The 17,519-nt window shown below is 43.0% G+C and overlaps 2 protein-coding genes across 3 annotated transcripts in view; one reads left to right on the top strand and one right to left on the bottom strand.

Moving 5' to 3' along the window:
* Positions 1-3,983, bottom strand: part of NOL10 (nucleolar protein 10) — a 71,796-nt gene extending 67,813 nt beyond the window's left edge. Inside the window, exons 1-3 of the mRNA XM_061622778.1 lie at positions 3,894-3,983; positions 1,338-1,383; positions 821-919 (exon numbers count right to left, since the gene is read on the bottom strand). Of these exons, the coding sequence (XP_061478762.1) occupies positions 821-919; positions 1,338-1,383; positions 3,894-3,959 (211 nt within the window). The 5' untranslated portion in view covers positions 3,960-3,983. The remainder of the gene's footprint in view (positions 1-820; positions 920-1,337; positions 1,384-3,893) is intronic.
* A 9,844-nt stretch (positions 3,984-13,827) lies between these two features.
* Positions 13,828-17,519, top strand: part of ATP6V1C2 (ATPase H+ transporting V1 subunit C2) — a 35,332-nt gene continuing 31,640 nt past the window's right edge. Inside the window, exons 1-3 of one of the 2 annotated variants that reach the window (XM_061622776.1) lie at positions 13,828-14,015; positions 15,609-15,741; positions 15,902-16,055. In XM_061622776.1, the coding sequence (XP_061478760.1) occupies positions 15,927-16,055 (129 nt within the window). In that variant the 5' untranslated portion in view covers positions 13,828-14,015; positions 15,609-15,741; positions 15,902-15,926. The remainder of the gene's footprint in view (positions 14,016-15,608; positions 15,742-15,901; positions 16,056-17,519) is intronic. The other variant, XM_061622777.1, reaches the window with a different exon arrangement.

The following is a 17,519-nucleotide window of genomic DNA, read 5'->3' as shown; positions in this document are numbered from 1 at the left end:
TAATCCTCCCCAAAGGCCTGCCTGAAGAGCCAGGTCTTCACGGCCCGGCAGAAACTCATTATAGAGGGGGCAAGGCGGAGATCATTAGGGAGGGAGTTCCACAGGGTGGGGGCCACAATTGAAAAAGCCCTCTCTCTAGTCCTCACCAATCTGGTTGTTTTCACTGATGGGATGGAGAGAAGGCTTTCTGAGGCTGATCTTATTAGGCGGCATAACTGATGATGCTGGAGGCGCTCCTTCAGATAGACTGGGCTGAGACCGTATAGGGATTTAAAGGTCAAAACCAACACCTTGAATTGGGCCCTGCAAACCACTGGTAGCCAGTGTAGTTCTTTTAACACTGGAGTTATGTGATCCCGCCGGCGGCTGCCTTTTATCAGGTGCGCCGCCGCATTTTGTACCAGTTGCAATTTCCGGACCGTTTTCAAGGGTAGCCCCACGTAGAGCGCATTACAATAGTCTAAGCGAGAGGAGACCAAGGCATGTACCACTGACGGGAGCAGATGATTGGGGAGATAGGGGCACAGCCTCCATATCAGATGAAGTTGATACAATGCTGCCCGGCTCACAGCCGAGACCTGAGCTTCCATGGACAGTTGGGAGTCAAGAATGACCTCGAGGCTGCGGACCTGGTCTTTCAGGGGCAATCGTACCCCATTAAGCACCAGGTCGAAATCCCCTAACCTTCCCTTGTCTCCCACGAACAGTACCTCGGTTTATATCTCTGATGTAAGAGTTACTAATGTCAGAACAGACACATTTACAAACCAATTGTTAAAGCTGGCAGAAGTCTGAAAAACCTGGTTGTCTGCATACTCACCAGTTGCCATCACGTACTGCCCATCTCGTGAAACTTTGATCTTGGTACTAATCGTAGGCATGTCAAAATCCTGGATAAGTTCAATTCTCCTACAAATATCTTAAAACACAAAAGACAATTGTATAAAAGACTGTCTAGTTATCACATCATAACAAAAAGAGCTTTCAATGGCCAAAGTACTGATAAAACTACAGTTTTAAAAAAAGCTAAAAAGGGGGATGGGGGAAATTTGGTGACCCAATGGTGTTGGACTCGAACTCCCAATCAGCCCCACCAATTGTAGTCAGTGGTCAGGGATGATGGAAGTTGTAGTCCAGCAGCATCTGGAGGGCCACTGGTTTCCCATCCCTAGCTGAAGTTTAGCATAAAACAGAAACCCTTCCAGTCTTAGGGTGAGATCTAACCACCCCCTTTTTACATCTTCAACTGAGCACCACTGGACCACCATTTGAAAACAGAAATAACATTCATGCTAATGTTGCGGTGCTCTTTCCATTGAACAAGGAGGTTAACTCACCAGCATCTTTCTTTTGCAGTGCTCTCTTCTTCCTATCAGAAAGCCACTGTAAGGAAAGAAAATAGAGAGTTAGTATTCAGTGGGGGAAAAACAATGATGGTGCTACATAGACAACAAAATAGGATTAATAAACAACAATAAATTAATATGCTCCATAATAAACAATAAACTCATATGCTCCATAAGCCCAGTTTCTTATTTATTTAAGAAACTTCAGCCAAAGGCTCTCACAGCAATCTATAGAACAGTGGTTCCTCAACTTTTTCTCCCACAGATCATGTGAAAATAGCTCTTGGTGGACCACTTAATGATTTTTCTGTCTGATTCTGTAGCAATTGTAATGCACTGTGCTAGATGCTTTATTATTTTTAATTGTATTTTATTGCTTCTTTTCAAAAATCAATATATTTAATGTGATGGATGTGCTGTCTCCTGTCTTCAACCACAAATCCACAGACATGCTGCCAACCACCTGAAAGAAGGTCATGGACCATTCATGGCCCACAGACCATAGTCTGGAAACCTCTGCTACAAAAGATTAATACAAATACAATAAAAGAAAACAAACACAAAACAATGATGCAGCAGGGCAGATAAATCAATGTAAAGCAGAGAAAAGTCACTTTTTGAAGATCTCTGTACTGTAATACAGACCAAGAGACATTTTATTCTGGGCCTCCAGTCTTGTAACACTCACTGACTTAAGCAACAAGGCACATGTGCACTTACACACACACACGTCACTGCCACAAATAGCAAATTTAAGGAAAATTGTATCAGCAACTGGATACAAAAGCTCATTCCCATTGGTTGGGAAACTTTGACAGACTCCTGCTGCCTTCTATATTTTTTCTGGTGAGCTGCAAGCAAAGAACTGTATCAGGCGGAGAAGCTTGCACACACCAAGCAAATTTGAGATCTTGCAATCAGGGCCTAACAAATTGGGTAGCTGAGACAGAGAAGAGCAGTTTAAAATAAAATATATCTAACTATCATAAAAAGAAAGGCTCAAAATAAAATTAATTCAACACACCAAAGCAAACATGCAGGAATAATTTGTCATGGCTGCAGTAGTATCTCCGCCTCCTTTATGGGCTAATTCATCCATCAACACAAAGATGATATTTGTAGCACCTTAAAGACTAACACTGCAACCCTAAACATGTTTATGCTGAAATAACTCCCACTAATATCAGCACAGCTTGCTCCCAAAAGAGCATGCTTACGTTTGCATCCTAACATCTCAAGAGCATGAGCTTGTATAGACTACTTCATCAGATTATGAAATGCATTTATCAACAGCAAGCAGTAACAGGAATCTGATATGGAATGCCCTTAAAATCAGAGTGTTGGACTTGATTAAGGAAAACGTGGGTCAGATCCCCACTCAAGCATTAAGCTTGCCGGTTGACCTTGGCCCAGTCACCCTCAACCTAACCTACCACACTGGGCTGTTAAGAGGATAAGTACATACAAACCACCTTGCTGGATCAGATCAAAGGTCTGTCTAGTTCAGCATCCTGTTGGTCACAGTAGCCAACCATATGCCAACAGGAAGCAAACAAGCAAACAAACAAGGAGGGGAGAGTGTTCTTGCACTCAGGTCCTGCTTGCAGGCTTCCCCCAGGCACCTGGTTGGCCACTGTGAGAACAGGATGCTGGATTAGATGGGCCACTGGCCTGATCCAGCAGGCTCTTCTTATGTTCTTAAGCAACAGCACAATAGCAATTGTGCAGAAGCACTCTCTCATTGTTGAGCCACAACAAATGCTATCCAGAGTCAAGTACTTCTGATCCTGGAGGTAGTGGACACATAACAGGGGAGAAAATACACCAGATACACCATCTTAAGCTCCTTAGTGGAAAAGTAGGATAAAAATGTAAACAATAATAAAGTGACATGCCTATATATCTTCTATGAGAAAGGATTTTGCAGAGACAGGATTCTGTTGAGGCCTTAGTTCACACAATTAAGTTTACAACATGCTTTCTCATGTTACATCAGTTCACTCAATTAAAGAATCTGAGGGTCCTTTAACTTCCAGGAAGTGTTAATGTATTCACCCCATGGCTTTGCTAGTACTCTTGGTCGTTATTTCAGATCTGTAGCCACCTACACAAGATTCATCACCTTTCTCGAACGGGATCCAGTCAAGTCTACGTGGATTGCCTCTGAATTCTTACAATCCTATCCATGCTTCCTCAAACATAAGCACCAATGAGAACATTCCAGACATGATCACCAGTGAGCACCCGCACCCCCACCCTTTTAATAGGGGATCATGGTCTCAACGAACAGTCTATGCCTCGTTAACAAGAAAGGGACGGTAGCAACGGACAGTAGCAGTTATTCCGGATTTATAACCCCGGCGTGCAAGTGCGCGATTCTCTTTTATTGTAGGGCATATAACTTTGGTCAGGAACAGAATGCTGAGAGCAAGATAGAAACGGGAGCGGGAAGGAATCCAGGGGTGAGCGGAGGAGAAGCGGGGGAGGCGCGCGGTGAAAGACCAACATTCCCAAAGGCAGGCGGGAGATGGGCTCTGGCCTTCTCACCTCAGGTAAACTCCGTCCGGCACTGAGGCTGTAGATCTTCACCTCGTTGAGGCTGGAGACCTGCATGTTTCCTTTCTTCCTGAGCGGGTTTCACTTCCGGGGTCAAAGAGGAAAGCATCCGACCATAGAGTTTAGAAAAAAATTCTAGAGCGACAAAGTGAGAAGCGGGAATTTCGACATTAGGAATATCCCAACTATAGACATAAGAAATAAATCGACCGGTTTACTTGCCACATATACGGGAGGGGGCTCCATAGGTATATAGGTGCATTCATTATAAAGAAGTCATGGGTTTTCGCTGCATTCATAAAGAATGCACACAACTGGTATAGCACAGTGTAAGGAGAGCCTGGCTGGGAGTCCAGAGTCTGTGAGTTCAAATCCCCGCTGGTGTCTCCTGGGTGTCAAGGACCAGCTAAAGATCACCCCCACAGGGAGTAGCTCAAGGGTTACGTGCCCTGCTACCTGTGCAGCCGTGGGCAAGCTACATAGTCCCAGGGAGCCCAGTTGGGGGCCCCCAGCTGGCAGTTGCGGACAAGGAAGGGGCTGGCTTGTGCAGCTGTGGCAAGCTGAGCAGGCCCTAGCCAGCTGGAGAGGACTAGCTTCAGAAGGAGGCAATGGTAAACCCCCTCTGAACACCGCTTACCATTCATAGGGTAGGCATAAGTCAGGATCGACTTGGAGGCAATCTATTTCCATAAAGAATGCACAGCAACTGAAAATGATTGGACTAACACAGAGCCCCACTTTGAGCTTTTTCTCTTCTTTCCTTCTCTGTAGCGCTTTCTTTAAAAGAAATAAGCATGAAGTAACATGATATAATAGAGAAAGTCACCCCTGAGCACGTTAAGGGGTGGCCTTTTTCTGCTTGTTGAGTGGGATTGCCAGTTTTTTTTAAAAAATAAAAGCTTTACAAATCTGATACTTTGGCAGAAGCCACAGCAGAAACTCCAGTGGTGGAGCCAGCTGCAGAGGTGGTGGAGCCCAGTTCTTGGTGGGTCTGACAGCAGAGCTCAGTTCTGAAGTTGTCTGTTCATATAGGAAACTGCCTTCTGCCAAGTCAGACTATTGGGCCATCTAGCTCAGCAAACTTTCTAGATTAGACATCTGTAGAAACATTAGTAACACAGGAAAGAAGTAAAGTAAGAAGAACACCAACACACATACAAAAATATAATTCTCCATCTTTGAAATGGCAGGTATAGTCACCGTTCACCGTATGCTCAGAGGCACATGTTACCAAACTCTTCCAAGCTACACAGGAAGTGGATTGGACTGTGAAAGACCAATCCAAATTGCCTTTGCATTTTGACAAAATTTGTAGGGCAGTCCAATATCTCAGAGAGCAGGTCAGGTCTCCTGCTCCCCTGGTGTATTCACTATAGCTGCCCAATTTCCCTGCTTTTTAAAGTTTGATAGAAATATCTGTGAGTTATAGGTACGTTCCTAAACCACAAGGGTTTTTTTTGCCTGCTAGTGAATTTCTCTGCTTTTTAATCTTGGAGGTAAGAAATGGGATCATGTGCAAGTTTGCTGAGAATGTATTGATCATTTTGCATGCTTATTGAGTTCAATGGGATTTACTCCCCTGCAATCATGCTTAGGATAGGTGAAATTGACCACAAGGGATGGGGAGGGCAGGAGGGGGGGAGGGCAGGAGGAGGAGGGAGAGGAGGAAGGGCAGAGGGGAGGAGGCAGGAGGGGAAGGGGAGGAGAAGGACAGGTTTGATCATTTGCATGTTTATTGAGTTCAGTGGGATTTACTCCCTTCCAATTATACTTAGATAGGTAAAACAGATGGGGGGGGAGAGCTGCAGTCGGCAAGGGAGGAGGAAGAAGGAAGCGGGGAGAGGAGGAGGAAGGGAGAGGACAGGGGAAGGAGGGGAAAAGCAGGTCTGATCATTTGCATGCTTTTTGAGTTCAATTTATTTATTTGCTTATTTATTTATTGCATTTGTATACTGCCCCATAGCTGAAGCTCTCTGGGCTGTTTACAACAATTAAAAACATTAAAAACCAATACACAAATTTAAAAACACATTTACACATGCTAAAATGCCTGGGAGAAGAGGAAAGTCTTGACCTGATTTACTCCTATGCAATCAGGGTTAGGATAGGTAAAACTGACCATGGAGGTGGGGGAGGGGGAGAGGGAAGGGGAAGGAGCAGGTTGGAGGGGAGCAAAGGAAGGGGGTGGGCATGTTTGATCATTTGCATGCTTATAGAGTTCAATGGTATTTACTCCCATGCAATCATGCTTAAGATAGGTAAATCTGACCATGGGGATGAGGAAGGAGAAGGGGAGGGGGAAGTAGAAGGGGAAGGAGGGGAATGGAAGGAGATAGGGATGGGGAGGAAGGGACAAAGGAAGGGGGAGAGAAGGGACAAGAGGGAGGGGATAGGAGGGAGGAGAAGAGAGGGTGGGTTTGATCATTTGTATGAGTTCAGTGGGATTTGATCATTTTTGAGTTCAATGGGATTTATTTCTGTGCAATCATGTTTGAAAATGGAAATGCTCCAAACAAAGTTAAGGTACAAACATAAAATATATAATTATAAAATGATATCAAAAATTTAATATGTATGTTAACAGTCAATATACAATCTCTATAAGTATTTTCATATAATGATAAAGATGGCCAGCAAAATAATAAAAAAATCATTGCACATACACAATGAAATACAAATTTTATTTTATAATCAAGACAATATTAATGTGAAGATAAAGGGCAACTTGTAAACAGTGGCCAATACACATAAATCAATGCCCATATGTAATTAATTGCAAAATGTATAGCATAGCCAAACGCGTTTCGACAATTAGTCTTCTTCAGTGGCTTTCATGATGAGTATATGTTTTGTGTATTATGTTCTACGATATGAACTGATACATGGGCTGTTCATTAACTCAATTATTCATTTCTTTCTGTCAATCAATTATAAATATATATATATTGACAATTTTACCAACATAACATATCCTAGGGATGTTACTGTATATACTGAAAATGGAAATGGATGGCCTTCAAGTCGATCCCGACTTATGGTGACCCTATGAATAGGGTTTTCATGGTAAACGGTATTCAGAGGTGGTTTTATCATTTCCTTCCTCTGAGGCTGAGAGGCAATGACTGGCCCAAGGTCACCCAGTGAGTTTCATGGCTGAAACTTTCCCAGGTTGTAGTGTAGTCCAACACTGACCTGGGGGAGGAACGGGGAGGAGGAGGGGAAGGGGAGGAGATTGGGTGGGTGGGCACTGGGCAGAGGCAAATTTAAACCAAAGCTGTCCCTGGCCACATCCATGCCGGGTCTTTATTTCACTTTGGACAGTCATGGCTTCTCTCAAACAATCCTGGGAAGTGTAGTTAGTGAAGGGTGCTGAGAGTTGCTAGGAGACGCCCTGCTCCCCTCACAGACCTTCAATCAGAATGGCTGACCTTTAAACCAGTCTGGCCACTGGAGCTCTGTCAGTGGAATAGGAATCTCTTCTTAGCACCCTTCACAAACTACACTTCCCATGATTTTTTGGGGGAAGCCATGCTTGTCTCAAGTGAAATCAAAGTCTGGTGTGGGTGTGGCCCCCTGATTAGGCAAGCCAAGCAGCTGTGAGTCTGACAGCTGGTTCTTACTGAGCATGCCCGACTATCATTCAGTTCAATGCATAATTTCTTAAATTAATTAAAAATCAGCCAGGCATTTTTTTAACTTTTAAACAGCAGAAGATGAAGGTCAGAGTATGAGACAAGGTCCCAGGTACTCTATGAACATGGCTGATTTTTAATGAATTTGAACAGATTACAATAACACTGACAGAAAGAAGTCCAAAAGGGCTCTAGGGTTTTCTTCTCTCTTTTTAGACTTTGAACTCTCTATTCTCTCTGACTGTTTTGTGTATTGCCATGAAAATTTAGGGGGTTGTTAAGCAAGCATTTCTGAGTTCAGGACTATAAGTTTCGTAAGGTTTTGTTTTGAAATGCGCTTATGGGAAGCATCAGAATGACATGGGGGTATTTTCAATATAATATTGCAGAATGTGAAAAATCCACGCTGGCTATAGTATACAGCCACTCTTGTGGCTGTATAATAAAACAGTTAAAATAATTGTATATATAAAAACCATTTCAAATCCAATACAGATACCAAATGGAATAAAGATCTCCATGTAGAAGGCTTGTTGAAAGAAGAACATTTTTAGCAGGTGCTGCAAAGACAATAGAGAAGGTGTCTGTCTGATATTTAATGGGAGTGACTGGTACACTAAAGGATCAGTTCCAACATCATGCGGAACAGACCCCCTGATAAGATTTTTGCAGGATGCCCCCTTTTGCAGAGTGCAGTGACAAGTTGGGTATATAAAGGATGAGTAATTAATTTAGGTACCCTGGTCCCGTGCTGTATAGGCCTTTGTACCCAAGTACCAACTTGAACTTAGCCCAGAAGCTAATTGGCAGCCAATGCAATTCTTTCAACAGCACCATAATAAGATGCCAATATCTGTCCCATTGAGCAGTCAAGCCGCCACGTTCTGCATTATCCGTCGTTTCTGGGCCAACCTTCAGGGCAGCCCTACATAGAGCACATTGCAGTAATCCAATCTGGAAGTTACCAGTGCATGAATGACAATGGTCAGGCTATCATGTTCCAGAAATGGCTTTATCTGTCTTATCAGCTGACGCTCTGCTGTCTGCCAGTTCTCACACACCTCTTCAAGAGCAGTTAGAAGCATGCTCTGGCACTATACCAATCCATTCAATGTAACATGCATAAAGTCAGGCTCTTAACCCATTTTAATTCAACCAGAATAACTACTCTGATTAACAGATACACTTTGGAATTTCCTTTCTATCTGCCTTTCAGCTCTCAAGGAGGAAAAACAACTCATTTGTGTTATATTACAATTCTAGGAGCCTAAGGTTGAAATCCTATGAACATTTACTTGGGAATAAGTTCACTAAAGTAAGTGGTACTTCTGAGTAAGGATTGGGCTGCATATATGTGCAATGTATCTCGACAAAACTCAACAGAAGCAATATCAAAAGGTTACTACTTATACAATCTGATCATGTCATGACTGTGATAAGGTACACTCCCTAGGGTAGTATTCAATAGTAGTCCTACTCAGAGTAGACCCATTAAAGTTACAAGACATGACTAACTTAGATTCATTAATTTCAGTAGGTCTACTCTGAATAGGACTTAGCTGAATACAACCCATTATGTTATCTATGGTTTACAAGTCTCCCATACTACTGTCAGAAATACCCCCCCATTACTTCATTTCCTCTTTCTGTGTCTAACACAGTAGAGCAGTTGAAATATGGATTCACTAACAGGCAAAAAAACCTTGCTGTTTAGGAATGTACCTATAGCCAACAGATATTTCTATCAAACTTTAAAAAGCAGGGAAACTGGGCAGCTATAATGAATGCCCCCCTTTAGGATGCACACCTTAACGTGGTGAGGGGGTTTGAGAGTGTTGAAGAAGCTGAGAGCAAGAGGTTAGACTCCTAGCAGGGGCACCCATGGTGGAATGGTCAAAGCTGAGACACCAGACTAAGATGCATCCAAACTCAGAGGAAGGCAATGGTAAACCACCTCTGAATACCTCTTACCACGAAAACCCTATGAACAGAGTATCCAAAATGCAACACGAGATAGTGCTGGAAGATGAGACCCCCAGGTCAGAAGGCACTCACCGAGCTACTGGGGAAGAACAAAGGACAAGTACGAGTAGCACTGTGACTAATAACGCAGCTGGGTCAAAGCCGAAAAGAAACCCAGAGGCTGATGCGCACAGATGCGAAAGGAGAGTCCGGAGTTGTACAATGCACACATTAGGAACATGGAATGTGAGAAGCATGAACCAGGGAAAGTTAGAAATTGTCAAGAAAGAAATGGAGCGTATCAACGTTACAATACTTGGTGGGACATTTTCAATCAGGCAACTACAAAATATTTTATGCAGGAAATGAGAAATCAAGAAGAAATGGGGTTGCTTTAATAGTGAGAAGTGATGTAGCAAAAGCAATTAGGAGCTACAACGCAAGGTCTGAGCGAGATATCAATGAGATTAAATGGGAAACCTATTAACATAACCATCATCCAAGTCTACGCTCCAACGTCAAACACAAGAAGAATTGGAGAGATTTTATGCAGAAGTACAGGATGAAATTGATCACACACCAAAACAAGATATAATCATGGGGGACTGGAATGCAAAAATAGGGAACAGAGAAGAACTAGGAATTGTGGGGAAATGGGGCTTAAGTGACAGAAATGAAGCCAATGATTCTGAATTCTGTGAAGCCAATGATTTCTTGCCAACACATTTTTTGAGCAACCAAAAAGAAGACTGTACACGTGGACATCACCAGATGGTCAATACAGGAATCAAATTGATTATATAATTGGAAACAGAAGATGGAGAAGTTCCATACTTTCTGCAAAAACAAGACCAGAAGCAGACTGCGGTACAGATCATGAACTGATCGTATCGAAAATCAGAGTAAAGCTAAAGAAGAACAACAAAGCACTCATAATGCCAAAATACAATTTAAATAACATCCCAGAAGAATATAAAGATCAAATAAGGAATAGGTTTGAGGCTTTAAACTTAGTTGACAGAGAACCAGAAGAACTATGGACTGAAGTCAGGGACATTATCAGGGAAGAATGCAAAAAGACAATACCTCTCATTAAAAAGAGAGAAAGACCTCAATGGATGACTGAAGAAACTCTTAAAATGGTTAAAGAGAGAAGGAAAGCAAAAGCAAATGGATATAGAAACATGGTCAGAACCCTAAATGCAACTATACAATGACTAGTACATAGGGACAAAGAAAACTATTACAATAGTTACTGTATAGAAATAGAAAAGGACAACAAAATGGGAAGAACAAGAGCCCTATTCCAAAAGATTAGAGAAATGAAAGGGAAATTTAAAACACGAGTAGGGATGCTGAATAATCTACAGGGGAACACACTGACTGACCGAGATGAAATAAAAGGAAGATGAAAGCAATACACTGAAGAACTCTATAAAAGAGATGCAAAGATTAATTCATGGAGGAACCATATGATGAAGAACCAGAAATTTTAGAATGTGAGGTGAAAGCTGCTCTTAAAATTCTTGGAAGAAACAAATCACCAGGAATAGATGGCATACCAATAGAGTTGCTACAAGCTTCTGAGACTGAATCTGTCCAAATTTCGACAAACATTTGTCAAGAAATATGGAAAACTAAACAATGGCCCACAGACTGGAAGCATTCAATATATATCCCACTTCCAAAGAAAGGGGATCCCAGACAATGCAGTAATTATCGAACTATTGCCTTAATATCCCATGCAAGTAAAGGAATGCTCAAGATTCTACAACAAAGGCTCTTACCATATATGGAGCGAGAAATGCCAGACGTCCAAGCTGGATTTAGAAAGGGAAGAGGCACCAGAGATCATATTGCAAACATACGTTGGATAATGGAACGGAGCAAGGAATTTCAGAAGAAAATCACCCTGTACTTTATAGACTACAGCAAAGCCTTTGACTGTGTAGATCAGAAAAAAACTATGGAATGCTTTAAAAGAAATGGGAGTGCCACAGCATCTGATTGTCCTGATGCACAACCTATACTCTGGACAAGAGGCTACTGTAAGGACAGAATATGGAGAAACTGATTGGTTCCCCATCGGAAAGGGTGTGAGACAGGGGTGTATTTTATCACCCTATTTGTTTAATCTGTACGCAGAACATATCATACGGAAAGCGGGATTGGACCAAGATGAAGGAGGTATGAAAATTGGAGGGAGAAACATCAATAATTTAAAATATGCAGACGATACCATACTCTTAGCAAAAACCAGTAATGATTTGAAACGAATGCTGATGAAAGTTAAAGAGGAAAGCACAAAAGCAGGACTACAGCTGAACATCAAAAAGACTAAAGTAATGATAACAGAAGATTTATGTAACTTTACCGTTGACAATGAGGACATTGAACTTGTCAAGGATTATCAATACCTCGGCACAGTCATTAACCAAAATGGAGACAATAGTCAAGAAATCAGAAGAAGGCTAGGACTGGGGAGTGCAGCTGTGAGAGAACTAGAAAAGGTCCTCAAATGCAAAGATGCATCACTGAACACCAAAGTCAGGATCATTCAGACCATGGTATTCCTGATCTCTATGTATTGATGTGAAAGTTGGACAGTGAAAAAAGCGGATAAAAGAAAAATCAACTCATTTGAAACGTGGTGCTGGAGGAGAGCTTTGCACATACCATGGACTGCGAAAAAGACAAATAATTGGGTGTTAGAACAAATTAAACCAGAACTGTCACTAGAAGCTAAAATGATGAAACTGAGGTTATCATACTTTGGACACATCATGAGAAGACATGATTAATTAGAAAAGACAATAATGCTGGGAAAAACAGAAGGGAGTAGAAAAAGAGGAAGTCCAAACAAGAGATGGATTGATTCCACAAAGGAAGCCACAGACCTGAACTTACAAGATCTGAACAGGGTGGTTCATGACAGATGCTCTTGGAGGTCGCTGATTCATAGGGTCGCCATAAGTCGTAATCGACTTGAAGGCACATAACAATAACATAATGAACGCACCAAGGGAGCAGGAGACCTGACCTCTCCAAGATATTGTACTGCCCCACAGTGCTGTCAAAATGCGAACACAATTTGGGTTGGTCTTTCACAGTCCAATCCACTTCCCGTGTAGCTTGGTAGAATTTGGTAACATGTGCCTCTAAGCATATGAGTGGCGAGTGGTGACATCTGCAATCAGGACTGCATCTCGGAAGATGGAGAGGTACTCTGTGTACATGGCTGATTTTTAATTAATTTCAACAAATCATGAGACTGAGAAAAAAGTGTAACAGGGATCTGTATTTTTTTCTCTTGTTTTAGACTTTGAACTCTTGATTCTCTCTGAGTGTTTTGTGTATCACCATGAAAACGTAGAGGGTTGTTAAGCAAGTGTGAAATGAGCTTATGGGAAGCATCAGAATGACATGGGGGTATTTTCAATTTAACATGGCGGAATGTGAAAAATCCATGCTGCTTATAATATACAGCCACTCTTGTGGCTGTATAATGTAGCCTGAACCTGTGCATGTTTACTCAGAAGTGAGGTTCGCATAATTCCCTGGGCCTAATCTCAAATAAGCAGCGATGCAGTTACATAAATTTTACTTAATTGTCTTGGGCGGGGGGTGGGGCTCTATAGATGACAATGTGTACTGCAGGGCTGGCCCCAGACATTTTGCTGCCTGACAAAATATAAGATGTGCCCCCACCGTTTCACATACAGAAGCCAAACTAGCCGTTGACAGGAGAGCATTCTCCACCACACCCAAGGACAGCAGACTAGTTTAGGGGACTCCGGGCAAGCCACACATTGCACACACAGCTCTGTCCCCAAGCACCTTGCCCCTGCTTCCTAAATTGCAGAATTTGCTGCCTGAGGTGGCTGCCTTACTGTCTAATGTGGGGCTGCCCTATCATTTCTATACAACTGTACAATCATATATACGCCTACCATATGTATGTGCGTGCATACAACGTCCCACTGTGTATTTAGGATTGCAACCCTACTTGTTTTGCTTACTTGGAACTATGGTAAGGCATCCCTGCTGCGTTTGGGGGCCCTTCTGCGCAGCCTCCTCTGTGGGGCCCAAAGTCTTTCCCTAAGGGCACCATTGTAAATAAGCGTGCAGAGGGTTACAACATCCTAAAGTGAAGCCTGTTTGAGCCACCCACATTCTTGCCTCCTTCAACAAGCTGGAGCTCGACCCCATTTGTGTGTGCCCACCACATGGTTTCAACTTGATTCTGGAACCACCGTGGCGAAATTAATCCGCGGCAAGTCTCCCTAAATGCATACGCCTATTATCCGCGTAATGGGGGTGGGGCGATGCGAGAGGAGGAGCTTCAGGTAGCACCGCCTAGATGCAAACGATCCCCGAGGCTGTTCAATACACCGTCCAGAGCACGGAGCAGCAGCCTGTAGAGCGGTTTGGGGAATATTACATGCTCAACCGGCGGCGCGGAGAAGGCGCCTCCAAGCTCCGCCGTCTGATAGGGAATGCACGGGCCAGCCGTTGGCAGGTAAGAGCAGCCAGCTCGTTGAAAGGCGGCAGAAAACTTTCTCCTGGCCTCTTCAGCATCGTCCCGGTTTAAAGCTGCTTGGCGCAGGTTTTGCTCAACGCATCTATAGGCAGGACGCCTCTTTTCTGCTGTGGTGGACACAAGCCGTCTCTGCTGTAGATCAAATAATAGGGGGAGAGAGATAACCGGTGTGCGCCGTGGGTGGGTTTTCCAGCCAGTCTAATTAAGCCGAAGTGTTCTGATTTAAACAGTTGCTTAAAAGGAATGGAAATCTCTAATGACCAGACGTTAGGTTTGTGCGTGGTGGGGATTGGCTCATTCTCTCTTTCTGAAAACAGTTGAAGTGATGGGAAGGAAATTTATCTGCAGCCTTTTGTTGTTTGAAGAACCGCAGTCGAAACCGAAGTAAATGCTCCTAGCTGTCTTGGGCACTCCTGTTGGAAAGACGGGATAAAAAATGTTTCTAATGAATAAATCTTTGATCATATTGTTGGATCTCATTGATTCAGATACCTGTGAGATAGATTACAATCATACCTATTTCGCAGTTTGGGAAAATGAAGCCAGTTGAAGCCATGTTGGAACCAGGATTTGATCCCATACTTCCTAGCTATCCCATACTTCCTAAACCTACTGGGGAAAACACTGTTCTTCAGCTACAGCTGCTGCTAAGTAAATGTATCTAGGACTTTGGGGAGTGGGGGTGGAGGGCAATCAGTTCTCTTGGGATGCATCTTAATCTAGTCTTAGTTTATAGCAGAATGCTACGTACATCTTATCAGAAGTAAGTTCAATTATACTCAGTGAGATTTTCAGCCAGGTAAGTGTGTACAAAATAGCAGCCATAGTTCTATCTTCAAACATCACCAGTCTGTCTGTCTGAGCTAGAGCAAATAGAACACCCTTGACTTCTCTGTAGACTACAAAACAAACCCCACATGTCTTTTAAGTATATTTTAAAAGGGGAGGAGGATGTATCCAGTGATGGCTTTGTGCTAGCTTGTTGAAAGCACTTCTGCTGATGTGAGACAGGGTACCCAATTTTTGCCAATCTACTGTAGTCCTCTACATCATATCTCATACTGTTCTAGAGGGTTCCCCAACACACAGGAGCAGGGTTTTGGCAGTGCAGAGGTTTGCAGTTTGTTGTTTTTTGGGGGGTTTTGTGCAAAAATCAGGTGTCCTACCTTGGGTGAGCAGAAGCGCTTTCCACCCTCACAAAGCTGCCATTGAGTTCAACCCAATATGTGGGTGTGCTTGAGATTAACTTCTTGTGCTCAGGTCTGGGGTCCAAAAGATAAGCAAACAGCATGATCTCATAGCAGGTTCCCTTTTTCCAAGAGTACCAAAAATGGTTTTTATTTTTTCCCTGTAGAGTTTTAAATATCTTAAAATCTGGTCTGTATTTTAACTTAAAGAAAACTCTGAAGGGTTATCCAACCCTTTATGCCATTTATGATCAAAGTAAGATTAGAGAATCCTTTAGCTTGCAATTCACAATAAATCGATTTTAGAATAGTTGTACTCCAATCAATGTAACTGCTCTTGAAATAACTTTTTAAAATGCTTTGTTAATGTTGTGGATTGCTCCAGGCATCAGTGACCTTGTGACTGCAAACTCCTCCCTACAGACCAGATGAAACAACCCAGAGCAGGAAAAAAGGAACTGCTGCCTTATGGTGACATTCAGGGGAAGGTCACATTTAATCAAGATTTGGACTGAAAGGTGACTAGACAAATATTAGTCTTCCTTCTGCTTTTGAAAAAGTTAATCTAAAATGGAGACAATTGCCTTTGGCCTGACCTGTTCTGTTGTGTGGGGTTTTTTGTCTTGTTTTGGGGTGAGGTTTTTTTATTGTGTTTGGTAACTTTTTTTTTGGCTACAGTGATCTTGAGTGAATTGCTTACACCATGTCAGAATTCTGGTTAATTTCGGCACCTGGAGATAAGGCAAATCTACTGGCTTGGGATAGGATGAACACTGTAACTTCCAAAGCCAACCTGTCCAGCAACAGCAAGTTCATCATCCCTGACCTCAAGGTAAAGATGGGACACAAAGTTGGGAGAAGGGAAAAAAGACAAGAATAACAAAGTCATGAAGGGGAGGGGGCAGTCAGTGATAGCGCAGATCTTTATGTGGTGGATCTGCGCTGCAATACTAAAATGACTACCAAGGGTCAAATGAAGATTCGTTTGAGAAATATATATCCTTTTTTTTTTTTTAGAAGACTTGACATCGGGAGTGAAAGTGGGAACCAATTTTATACAACTAATCAACTGATGAATTCATGGGAAAATGGTGTTTTAACTTTATTTTTATCAGAACTATCATCTATGGGAAACCTTTTTGAGAAGGTTTGAAAAGAAAAACCTTTTTGTAGACAAACTATAATTTATGGGCAACTCTGGCTAGTCAAATCTTCCAAATAATCAATGTGCAGCCCTATCTTTTATATATGTTTACATAACTGAGTTCAACAGGGTTTACTCCCAAGTAATGGTGTGTAGAATTGCATCACAAACATTTAAGAGTAAACCTCACTAAACTCAGTGGGACTTCTAAGTAAATATACATAAGATTAGGTTGCAAAAAGTCTGTTACAGTCCAGTCCTGCACTTACTGAGAATGAAGTCCCATTGAATTCAATGGGGCTACTTCTAGGTAAGTGGGTATAACAGCACAGCCTTAGATATATTAATAGTAGACATGGTAGAAGGCTATAATAGTCTCCCTTCCTGAGCTAGCCGGGGTGGTCTCGGGGCTGATGTTGGAGTCCCCTCGGCTTGTGATGCTGGGGGACTTCAACATCCATGCCGAGGCCACCCTGTCGGGAGTGGCTCAGGGCTTCATGGCCTCCATGACAACCATGGGTCTGTCCCAAGTAGTATCTGGCCCCAGTCATGTTGCTGGCCACACCCTGGACCTTGTTTTCTGTGTGGAGGGGGATGATGGTGATCCTGGTGTGGAGGAACTTTCTGTAGTTCCTTTGTCATGGACAGATCACTACCTGGTGGAGTTTAGACTCACTGGGACTTGGAACCTCTGCAGGGGTGGGGGACCGATTAGGATGGTCCGCCCCAGGAGACTGATGGATCCGGATGGTTTCCTGATGGCTCTTGGGGATTTTCCTGCCACCTCGGCAGGCGATTCTGTCGAAGCTCTGGTTGACCTCTGGAATGGGGAAATGGCCAGGGCGGTGGACATGATCGCTCCTGAGCGTCCCCTCTCACGAAGTGAAGCCAAACCAGCCCCTTGGTTTACCAAGGAGCTGGCGGTGATTAAACGAATGAGACGGAGACTAGAGCGACGTTGGCAGAAGACTCGGAGCGAGTCTGACCGAACACGGGCTAGAGCCTCCTTGAAGGCCTACTCTGTGGCAGTGCAGGCAGCAAAGAAATCATTCTTTTCTGCCACCATTACATCTGCAGGGAGCCATCCAGTGGAGCTGTTTTGAGTGGTCAGGGGTCTTTTACATTCTGGCCCTCGAGAGGGTAATATAGATC

Source organism: Rhineura floridana, chromosome 4 (assembly GCF_030035675.1).
Source record: "Rhineura floridana isolate rRhiFlo1 chromosome 4, rRhiFlo1.hap2, whole genome shotgun sequence".
NCBI classification, from domain to species: Eukaryota; Metazoa; Chordata; class Lepidosauria; order Squamata; family Rhineuridae; genus Rhineura; species Rhineura floridana.
This window is presented reverse-complemented; position numbering and strand designations above follow the sequence as displayed.